Source organism: Capra hircus, chromosome 2, assembly GCF_001704415.2.
Source record: "Capra hircus breed San Clemente chromosome 2, ASM170441v1, whole genome shotgun sequence".
NCBI classification, from domain to species: domain Eukaryota; kingdom Metazoa; phylum Chordata; class Mammalia; order Artiodactyla; family Bovidae; genus Capra; species Capra hircus.
The window spans coordinates 38,067,110-38,079,352 of NC_030809.1; the positions used below are offsets into that span (position 1 = coordinate 38,067,110).

The 12,243-nt window shown below is 37.4% G+C and overlaps 1 protein-coding gene across 2 annotated transcripts in view; it reads right to left on the reverse strand.

The window, feature by feature from the left end:
* Nucleotides 1-12,243, reverse strand: part of UNC80 (unc-80 homolog, NALCN activator) — a 215,584-nt gene that overhangs the window by 9,891 nt on the left and 193,450 nt on the right. Inside the window, exons 58-60 of one of the 2 annotated variants that reach the window (XM_005676457.3) lie at nt 10,502-10,681; nt 7,000-7,138; nt 4,470-4,526 (exon numbers count right to left, since the gene is read on the reverse strand). In XM_005676457.3, the coding sequence (XP_005676514.2) occupies nt 4,470-4,526; nt 7,000-7,138; nt 10,502-10,681 (376 nt within the window). The remainder of the gene's footprint in view (nt 1-4,469; nt 4,527-6,999; nt 7,139-10,501; nt 10,682-12,243) is intronic. The other variant, XM_005676458.3, reaches the window with a different exon arrangement.

Consider the following 12,243-nt stretch of genomic DNA (forward strand, 5'->3'; position numbering starts at 1 on the left):
CACAGAAGTAATTTTGGGTCTATATCAAATTGGAGTTGCATATAAAATGTGGTTTCAATTTAGTTCTCCCCATGTCATGTAATATTTCTGTCATGTGCAGGATTTGTGATATGTGACTATCAGGTGTGCAATATAACACCAACCAGAAAACTATGGTGTCTACCCTAAGCACCTCTCTAGAGAAAACCGATATCCTAAAAATTTTAATCTTCGGAATGAGAAATGGCTGATTTCCACTGTTTTGCCAAATAAAAAGTTAAAACCATAAGTATAAAAGCAAACAAAACTTTCCAAATTGAAGTTAAATCATCCTTGGTGTTTCTGAGTCACTAAGCAATATTACTCTGGCAAACAATCTGGATTTGAGAGAAGTAAATATGGGTGTTGGCAGAACTGGCATGAGTCAGCTGTCTACTAACACCAAAGACCTTACTCAAAATACAAGAAAGTAATTTATAAGCTAGAAAACTTTAGACAATGTTAGAAGACAATCCTGGCACAAATGATTTCTTTTCTCTCATTTCAGCATGAAGACTTGGAGTGTATAAATATGTTGTTTAGTTGCTAAGTCGTGTCCAACTCTTTTGTATTGTGGGTGGATTCTTTACACCCAAGCCACCGGGGAAGCACCATATACAATTAATATGTATGCATATCCTAATGAAATACATATCTAATGGTATTTCTTAAAGGATAGGGAACAAAAGGCCATTCAGTAACGCAATAAAAATTTCTGTCACTCATCTCAAAGTACAAAACAAGTGTATTTCAACATAGAAATAGATTTCAAAATAAAAGTTTTAAGTAAAAGTACTAGGTGAAACTAGTATATAGGAAATGAATTTGTATTTTCATTGCTTTTATTTATACTTTTAGTTTTGATTTTGGTATGGTTAGAGAAATCTGGAGGGGAAAGAGAAGGCACGCAGCATAGCCATTTTCACCGGGTGAGTGCCTTGTGCTGAGGAATGCATGAAGCCAGTACTGAAGGAGCCATAAAGAATTTACAGGAAACAGGGACATAAACAGTAGACAAAATCCTACTCTTCCCTTTCCCAGTAAAAGATTAGCATTTAAAGTTTACTTAGCCTCTATAACATCTAAGAAAATGTATTTTAAATGCCACAGCATTTAGAGATTAGAGACTGGAATTCAGACAAAAAAGGGAAGGATCTGGATCTTAGCTCTCCTGTAAGAACTGATTTAACACTGGGAAAGTACACTTCTCTGTGTATCACAACAGATAAACAGATATTTTTTAAGTTATTAATTCTCAACTCCATAACAAGGTTGTTTTAATCTTTTCTATTTGGGTGTACTTGCCAAATTTTCATAGTTTGGAAATGTGGATGATCATGAGATGGATAGATTATTTTTATTTTGTTTCATGCAGACTATCTATCTTGTTCAAACTTGAGTCACATTCTTATTTTCCACTCTGATTAAAATTACCCTTATGGAATCAAATAGCATTGTAATCTCTTCTCTTTTTTTTTAAGCTAGAGTTGATTGTCAATTCCTGCCTTTCAAAATGTTCTAACATGTCCAAACAAAATTTAATTCTCAAGTATAAACTTCCAGGCTTAAGTGCTTGAATAACATTTTGCATGTTTATATTCTTCTGGAGAGAGAAATATGGCCCATGGTGTGTGTATTTGGGCACAGGGAGGGAAGATCTTCAATGAAGTTTCTGTATTTCTAAGAGCAAAAGTCTTAAAGAAGAGAATTCTTCCATGATATACATACTATTTCAATTTATTAGTTCCAAAATGGCAACCCATTCCAGTACTCTTGCCTGGCAAATCCCATGGACGGAGGAGCCTGGTAGGCTGCAGTCCATGGGGTCGCTAAGAGTCGGATACAACTGAGCGATTTCACTTTCACTTTTCACTTTCATGCACTGGAGAAGGAAATGGCAACCCACTCCAGTGTTCTTGCCTGGTGGGCTGCCGTCTATGGGGTCGCACAGAGTCGGACATGACTGAAGCGATTTAGCAGCAGCAGCATAGCATAGTGATTCTTACAGACTTATACTTCTTCCTATGAATCTTTATAAGAAACCAGTTAGCACACATTAAAAAAATCCTGGAAAAAATTTTCTAAAGGTCTGCAAAATTTTAATTGGTTTCCACCTATTTATCAGGTTATACTATTATCCTGGAGACTTCCTCATTTAGGCTTCGGACCAACTTGCCTAAAACAAGTGTTCTTTCAAAAGCAAATCCCCAGAAAGTTTATCAAAATGTGGGGTTGGGGTGAGCAGCAGGGTCTATTACTTTCTGTTAGGCATGTTTCCTGATATTCTTTAAGCTTTAGAGTCAGGTTTTCCTTAGTTGAGGGCTCAGGTGTGTGCTAAATGTAATTTACATAGTTAATATCTTACTGCTTCTTTAGAACCTTAAGAATCTGCACTATAAAGAAGTTTCATGCCAAAAATAAGAAAGCCTGGAAAGCAAATATTAAAAGTATATATCCTATTTTATAAATCCACCTCTTAGTAATGCCAAAAGTTCCTCTCCTCCAAAGAGAACTTGGTGACATGGTGGCGTTTGAGAGAGATGACTCGCAGTGTATGGCAAAGGTGGGCTTGCTATGGCTGTCGGGATGCCTCTGCACTCGTGGAACTTCTTAGAATCCAAAGTGAGTGCTTCATTTTCTGGTTTCTTATTGATCACTAATCAATCAGGGTGACTGGCATCCAGAACTCAAACACACCAATTACAGGAACAACAGATCAACAAAAGTTGATCCAAAACAGTCATCAAAGAACTCACATGATTGACTAATTCATCTCTGGATAAAAGCTATAGCGTTGGCTCTGAACTACCCTCAAATAGCAAGAACTTGGGGTTTATTCCAATCTACACTGGACCAAAGGCAGATTGGATTGGTTTAGACAACTCCAGATTAGTCTGTTTGAACCCTAAGCCTGACAAAGAGGGCCAAGTCCTTGGAAGAATTTATAAAAAGTAACTCAAAAAAAAAAAATTTAACTCAAACTCTTGTCTTCTCTCACCAACCCCAGACTAGTATTTTATTCAGTAAGAATAGAATTTGGCCTAGTTAGAAAAGATCTGGGACAAAGTCTGATTTAATACTTTCTACTGTCAGTAGGACATTGAAATCATCTTCCTAGCTAGATTCTCCTGTCTTATATGTAATATTAAGCATTAAACAAATAAATGCTTTGAAACCAGTGGTCATGGTGCTAGGCTGGGTTCAGAGCTCTTCCAATACTGTGAACAATGAGGGAAACCACCTGAAGGACTACTCTGTTTTTCCCTGTCCTTGAAGTTCTCAATAATGGAATTAAGCCTGCACTCTGCAGCACTTCCACATTTACCACCAATAAGAGACTGATCTATCCAGGCAGGGGCTTGCAAACACAAATGAATGTCATGAATTATGAGGCCAGTAAAAAAAAAACAACAAAAAGATACACCTGATGATGCAGTAATTTCCCATTTTCAGTAGCGAAAGAAAATGTGAAATCTGAACAAGATGCAAAAAATAAAAAAAGGACAGCCTTTCACAGGAACGGCCTCTCAACATTTCCTCATCTTTGTGATACAGCAATAAACAAGGGAGCACTCACTATATAATGCGAACCTGAAAGAGAATATTTTCTCTTGAGATGAAACAAAGGTACTCTTAGCATGAACAAGAAGCATTACCCCTAATGAGGATTAGTTGAGAGGTGTGAATCAACAGCACAAGATTAGGAATGTTTGACGTGGTTTATCTGAGTGTTAAAGGTGCAGGCCCCCTTTCTGAAGCTTTAAACCAATAGCCAAACCATTATATTGTTTGCATCATGAGAAGTCTCTTACCAAGAAACGTTTGTATCTGATATTTCATGGCAAATTTGGAAGTCATCTTAGCACTGGGACAGACATTCTTTATATAAACATGGTTTGAATAAGCTATCATAACAGCCTGTCACATTGCATGCACCAAAGAGAGGGAATTATATAAATCATATTGACATTGGTATTCTTATTATAGCATCACTGTTTTCTTATCACCCATGGTATTGGCTGGAAGACTTGTCTAGATTGGGGCTTCCTAATGATGGGGAGTTGTATTAAAAGGCTTTTGACAAAAAAAAAAAAAAATTCTTAAAGACTATCAGCATGGGAGGGAATGTTTAGCTGGGATAAATTTAATATTTTATATATCAAACTCTTGAGATGGTCCGTGGGATAAACCCCTAGAAGAACTCCAGGGATTTTTCTTTTTTTTTAAGTAAACTTTTTAGGCCATTTGTGATGGAGCTCTGAAGCTGAAAAATGAAAGAGGCTACACCTTTGACTTCCAGGCTCGTGTGTTTATGAGCAACAAAGGGCAAGGAATGGAAATTGATATCAAGACGGGGCGAGAGGAGACAGAGAGACAGAGAGACGGAGGAGACAGGGAACAGCTTGTTTCCCAGCACAGACACCAATACACAGGTAGCATTGACACTGTACCTAGAGAGGCTGCCCTCGGCGGCCAGGCCCTGGGAGTCATCGAGGACATTAGGTTCACTGCAGGAGGGGTAGGGAGATGAAGCATTTAGGGAAAGAAAATGCAAAGAAATAAAAGAAAAAGAAAAAAAAAAGGCATGCACTTTTCTGCTTCTAAGAACCAAAAATAAATAAATAAATTTAACAGAACAAGGAAGGAAAAGGAGACAGTCAACCATTTCACCTTGTGCTGGGTTGGTCAAGACATAGGACTCAGGGCAATGGGGAAGGGAGGCGTTTGGGTGGATATGACTCTCAGAGGAGTGATCTATTTACTGGTCAGGAGTTGGGACTTGTGATAAGCTCCAAATGGACACAGGAGCTCTGGAACACACTGCGGAATGAGTCTGTAGAAGATGAAACTATCATTCCTTTGATAACCATTTGGCTGGGTGGCTATGACTTTTCACCTGTCTTGTTCATATAATGTTTCATTGACCAGGATCCTGCTTCTTTCTTGTGATTTGTGACCTGATCACACAGAAACCACTTACCATGAACTGTCACAACCAAACTCTTGGAGCTGATGCCAAGAAAAGCAAAGAAAGAACCTGATTGCACCTGCTAATTTTGCAGTGAAAAAGGAAGTGAATGAACAGAAGGAAGACAACCCTGGTGTATTCACACGGAACTTGCATTAACCTCCTCACTCCATCCTCTAGTGACTGAATTGTAAATGCCCAAAGAAGAAACCTGTCAGGTTGGTGAAAGAATAATTAAATAGTTTATTGATTTATTTGGGTGCTGCTGATTTATTTGGGTGATTTGGGGATTTGTGTCATACATACTTTCTCTCTCTTTCCTTCAGTGCCTAGCTCTAAGCTAAGTGTCCACGTGGCACTCAATAAATAGTTGTTACAATGGATGGAATTAAACTCTTTAGCAAAGTGGAGTGCCTGCCTCTAGAGAATTGTTGTTCACCTATACTGTAAAAATAGCATCCATCCCCAGAAAGAGGCTTTCCCTAACAGAGAGAGACATCATTACCTTTGCTAGCCCTTCCAAGCAGGACTCAAGCCCAAAGGGTTTAGCTATATTATTTTTCTGGGTTTCTGGTCTATCCATAATAGAACAAATTTTCTCCCCAGAAATGAGATAACTCCTTAATGGATATGTACAAAGGGATTTGATGGCCTGGTTATGTTATGTAAATAACCAAAAAGAATCTCTACTTAAAATTTAAATAAAAAATTTTACATAGACTAAAGTTTTGGTTTTTTCTCAATAAAGTTTGCATATTTCTAGGAATTAAAAATAAATCACTATGTACCAGTATTAACTGCTTGTATGACTTTACATCTTTTTTTTGGATATTTTGCAATTTGGCTCTCTTTTTGTATATTTTATTTATAAGACTTCCCTATCAAAGATAAATTATCAGTAGGTAAAGAACTATCTTTCAATGATAATACTTTTATATTACAATTTTTATAACTCCATAGTATATAAATAATGCTTTCTTTACAAGTATATAATTTAATTATTAATATTTTATCATTTCCCCCATTTTTAAAATATTCTGCAAAACCTGGCTTTATTTCACAAATTTTATTTCATCTGTACAGTTCAGGAACGATAGGCTAAAGGATTTAGGTACAGAGTAATTATTTCTCCATGTAAACTAAATTTATCTAAGCACAAGAATGTCTCCTGATTGTTCTTATTCTCCATGTATAAGTTATACCACAATAACTCCATAGGTAATAAGAATAAACAATAAACTAGATGAAAACATAAGACTGATGCTTTGAAAGAATTCAGTTCCTGAAGTAAAAGTCCTAACTTTGAAATAGATAATGTTTTATTTCTTATGTCAGATCATTTTCTGTATTACCATATAAATGGTAAACTATATGTATAAAGTTTCAAATCTATATTCTTAGAGGTCAGAGAGCACCAAAGAAAATGTTTTAAAGAGTCTAATTATGGAATCATAAAATTCTATAGGTAGAGAAGTTACCTTAAAGACAGATTTTAGCTAACCTCTCATTTCACAGAGGAGAAAACTGTGGGCTCTTGTTAAATGACCTGCCCAAGGTCACATATACTGGCATAGGTCTTTTTTCACTTTGTTAAGCATCACTATCTCCAACTAAATACTGATGACATACCAGAGGTCTAAACTACCAAATATATCAAGCCAGTCCTATACACTTAGCAGGTACCCATTATTAGCTTAGCTGATAATATATATGAAATACAAGAATGTCATCTGAAAGAAGACAATGAAAGAAGAGCATATATCTATTTATAGAACAATGTTAAGGAGAAACAATGCTTGGATCAGAAATTGAGATCCCCTCAACTTGCCTGACTTAGAAAAATGCTACAAATTGTTTGTGCAAACCTTGTTGAAAACTTGTTTGAATGGTCTACTTTTAAAAAAATGGATTGTTTGCTTCTTTTTAGGCCCTTTTTAGAGTGACAGGAGTGAGTTCTCAGCATCTATCCTTTGCACCCAGATGTGGAGTACGGCATGTCCAGGGCTGTTTACCTTTGGCTGGGTAACATGCCCACCTCAGCCTGAGGTGCAGACATGCTGGAGACATGGCTGGAGAACCGCCTCCTTCCAATGGTGCTCAGGAGGTAAGCTTCTTGTTCACTTACCACACTGGGCATGCTGACAGAGTCATCTGAAAGGGCCCGAGAAGACAGCGTTAGGAAGTTATCATGCTGACCGGAAAACCCAGACCAGCTTTGTCCTTGGGTTCCATCCTTGACCTGAACACAACCTTAGGACAATATCTAAAGTTAAATTATCATTCGTCCCTTTGTACAGATTCAAAACTGAGACCTTTGGGAGCTTAAGAAACATTTTCACTGCTTTTATATAACCAGAGACTTTAATAGCTGAGACTTTAGTGTCACTGAACACTGTCATTTGAGAGAATATGAACGTTATGAGAACTTCGAGTTAAAGTGACTAGTTACTTCATTTGGTTGAGGGAAATAGCATCAATAAAACATCATGAATGTATCCTTATCTTGAAAAAAAAAAAAAAAACCTTCTGGAGCTGAGTTTTTAATCTGCACAAAGGGTGAAGGATAGTTCTTCACATCTACACATCTCCCACCTTCAAACAGCTTTCATGAAATAAACATAAACTTCTTGTCCATTTCTACAAGCAGATTATTCGTAAAAATCAAGGGGCATTGGCAAATTAAAGATTTCAGAAAAGCTGGACTAAACATTTTAAACATTCCAGAAATAGTTCAGTAAGGGACTGTGTTGTTGAACAAATCAAGCACGTTTGACTTTCAAACACCACACTCAAGACATTTCATGATTTTTAGACTGCTGAGGGAAAGACTATTTCAGGTATTTTTTTTCTGAAAAATATTTTAAAATCAATAAAGTTCAGAAACAAATGCTTGTTTTAATCTAATTTTAAAATTAGAAGCAGACATTTATTTTCACCATAGAAACTGAAATTCATGTATTCAAATCCACATGAAAATTAACTTTAGTATAGTATTTGTGATGAGACAACCTCATTCTAAGTGAGCTCATATTGTTTGTCATTGAACAAGAAACATATCTTGACTAACCTAGAATTTTGGTGAACTTTTACTACCACGTAATCTGACATTACTGAAGGCAATGGCAACCCACTCCAGTACTCTTGCCTGGAAAATCCCAACGGCGGAGGAGTCTGGTAGGCTGCAGTCCATGGGGTCGCTGGGAGTCGGACACGACTGAGCGACTTCCTTTTCACTTTTCACTTTCATGCATTGGAGAAGGAAATGGCAACCCACTCCAGTGTACTTGCCTGGAGAATCCCAGGGACGGGGGAGCCTGGTGAGCTGCCTGTCTATGAGGTCGCACAGAGTCGGACACGACTGAAGCGACTTAGCAGCAACTTAGCAACAACAATCTGACATCACTTATTTAAAATATCCTAAGTGGTCACATTTCTAGAGAAGTTTATTTCAAACCCAGAGATGAGTATATAAGTCCTGAAAATATTTAATTTGCTACATAACAACTGACTTGAAGTTGATTCTTGTTATAGAATGGTATTTCCTTTTTAGGTGTGTTCAGAGAGTAGAGTATATTCAAATATGCCTTAAAAAACATGAAAAAATGTGGTAGGATAGACTGAGCTATTTCTACTATGACCTTTCTGGGATTCCAGTAATTTTTTCCCCCTTTTATTCAAACTCATATATCACTCAACATTTACTCCTTCAATATTTTTTTGGTGATTATATGCATTGCCTTCCATTCTTTTTTTTAAATTTTAATTATTTTATTGCAGTATAGTTGATTTACAACATTGTGTCATTCACTCTTTTGTTAGGCATTCTTTCTCAAAAAATGTCTGTTATCTCCTCTAGAAAACTCTAAGGTTTTAGGTAGCAGAGAATATATCCTTCTCATACTTCTTGTTCCTCATCTTGTTCCTGCTAGGTCTTAATACAGGTTTGATTGCTGAATGGAAAATTTGTTTAATTCAAAGGTGTTAACACTCTAGCTTTCATACTGTATTTCATAAATTAATATACACCCACATCATATTGTCACTGGGACAGTTATGATTTTAAGAGCAGAAAGATTAACAAAAACTTGCATACATGTCAGTGTATTAGTGTATTAATGTTGGCCTTTGATCAGTGCTATCTCTGTTTATGTCTTCTGTACTAAACTTTTCTTCCCTACTTCCTTCTTACTGGCTTGGTCATCCTCTAATTCGTAAGGTCACCTGCAAAATACATTTAGCTCTATTAAAGAGAGTTTGTTATCATTTACTATCATTTAAAAAAATTTCTAGGAGAGACTATTTCAACCATTAAAGAAAAATAGATATTACTTTAAGTTCTGGACTATTGCTAGGACTTATAGTGAATATGTGAACTGCTAATGCTTATCTCTCTCATTTTGTTGTTTTGGTCAAGATCTTTCAAGATTTCCCTAATTACAATTTTGGAATTATTTCCATGAGAAATGATTTAGAAACAAATATGTCTGGAAGTTAGGTACAGGACAATATGATTATCACTTTGTTATCTATTTAACACTGAAGCTAAATCTGGAAATATTACTGACACGTGCTTTGACAAAGTAGTTACTTCTTTCCCTCTCCTACACTTCCAACCGTAGTAGGGTATTAAAGAACTTTCATTCATCTTAGTTAATTAAAATTCTAACCTTGACTCTAATTTACTTCAGAGTGGGGCTTTTTGTTGTTGTTTGGTACAGAAGGGCTCTGAGTAAAAGTCTAGATTTTATTTTCTTAAGGCATAGACTGCACACTTTACAGGTTATATCAGAGTATCTTTTTTTTTTTTTTTTCAGAGTATCTTTAAAACACAATTGGGCTGCCTCAGTGACTAGAGACACTTAAATTGGGTTGCATGCCCTCAAGACAATCCACTGGGTTTACATTCTAGGCAATATTGCCAATGATTTTCTTCTGAGTTGTGAGCATATGCCTTGCTCACTTTCCTTTGCAGTAAGGTCACGTGAGTGCTGTTTTTTAAAGAAGCATTCCGGCTCTGCCACATGGCACGTGGGCTCTTAGTTCCCTGACCAGGGATGGAACCCGTGCCCCTCCACTGGAAGCGCAAAGTCTTAACCCCTGGACCACCGGAGGCGTCCTGTGTCACCCAAGTGCTGATCGATCTTCTGAACAAGATTGGCCAAGAAAAAGGAGAATAAATGCTCCCCTTAGCTCCTTAACCACAATTTAAATGGGTTAGTGGAAAGATTGAACGCATAAACTCAGAGAAAATTTAGGGGTCATTAAAGATTTGCTTTTTGCCTAAAATCCTACCAAATGACCAAGGATATCAAGGAATTTATAGAAAAGCAGGCATAAGAAATCGTGGGATCAGTCGCAATACCGTTTTAACTCCTTTTTGTAAAAATGACCAGGGGATCAGAACTGCAAACGATCAGAAGGGCAGAAATCCACCCAAGTCCTCATTTGCATGGCCAAGCTGTGTCCCACATGAGCCCCACCACCTCCCCACCCGAGATGCTGCAGGTGACCTACTTTCCTCATCCTCCTCATCAGTTCGACTCAAGGTGTCCTGGGAAGCCTGCTGGGATGGCTCGCTGTCCTGCTCCCAGACAGTGCCAGTACCCGTGTTGGAGCGGGACATGGTGGCCAGGCTCAGGCGGTAAGCAGAGGTGGAGGTGCCCACGGTGCTGATGGATGTCTTTCCTTGGTAAGCTAGCAAGGTTGAGAGACCAAAGAAAATCCATAGTGAAGATCTTTTTTGGGTGGGTGGAGGGGGTGCATAGTATGTAGCATGTGGGATTTTAGTTCCCTGACCAGGGATTGAACCTGTGCCCATTGGAAGCCAGGAGTCTTAACCATTGGACCACCAGGGAACTCCCAGGTGCTTGGAAGAAAACAAATGCTAGCTTCAAACTCTTCCCTCACAGCTTGTATTTTTTAAAAGAAAGGTCATTTAAATAGTGTGTCCCAGATAGATGACCTTTAGGACAAAGGGCTTCCCTGGTGGCACAGACGGTAAAGAGTCTGCTTGCAATGTGGGAGACCCGGGGTTCGATCCCTGGGTTGGGAAGATCCCCGGAGAAGAAAATGGCAACCCACTCCAGCATTCTTGCCTGGAAAATCCCATGGACGGAGAAGCCTGGCAGGCTAAAGTCCATAGGGTCACAAAGAGTCAGACACGACTGAGCGACTTTCACATACATAGCAAACAGATATGAAAACATTATAAAAAAAAAAAAAAAAAGAGTCGGCTACTGATATAACTGAATAGTTTTCTTGCAGGAGCATAATATCTCTAACAATAAAAAATGCTTTGATATTGCAGCCTCTCTCATCGTTTTCCAGTTTCATTTTCCAAGGCTGGCTGAATGCAGATTCATTTTGAGCTGAATTATAGATATCAATTTGATCAATTTCACTGAGAAATGTACCTTATACCTGACACAAGCATACAGAAGTAATAGACATATTGTCTGAAAGGAACTGCGCAATCAAAATCAGAATACATAACTAACACTGTATTCTTATTCCCCTTTTCTGGAGATTACAATAAAACACCCCCCTTGATTTTTTGTCATATTATTTCATTATAAAGCAGAACATTTGAATGGCCTTGTGCAGATTTCACCAAGATTGTATCTGGCAAATACTTGGTCCTTAATACATCACCAACAATAGGTTTTAGAAAGACAAAAAGCCACATGTATAAGAATATTCTACTTATAGGTGATGACTGCCCTCTAATGGCAGAAAATGATTTATTTTCCTTCCTTAGTAACTTGAAGTTAATATAATTACAAAAGTAAACAATGCATTCCCAAAGAAAATCTTTTGAATAAGGTAAAGAAAGTAACTCCAAGCGCATCAGTTTTGATTCAACCCTCTCTCCCTCCAAGTCATGAACAGTTAAAGACTCTTTTAGCAGTCATGCAGACCCAGTTTTGAGTCCTCTCAAAGGTGTCACTGTCTTTTTGTGTCAGTTATTTATCTTCTATTGAATCTACGTTTCTTCTTTTTATAAGCAGATTTTCAGTTACAATTTTGCTGGTATTTGTGTGGATTAAACGAGATAACATCTATGAAATAATCTACCATATAACAGAGGCTCAATGAATGTGAGTCCCCTTTCCTTTTCAAAAAGGAAAATAAAGTATGAATTAAAGCAAGTTTTTTCCCCCCAGATAAGTCTTCAAGAAAAGCTGAACTACCAAAATAAAGACTGAAAAATATATCAGAAAAGGAATAAAATTAAATTCTTATGATACCCCCTTGAC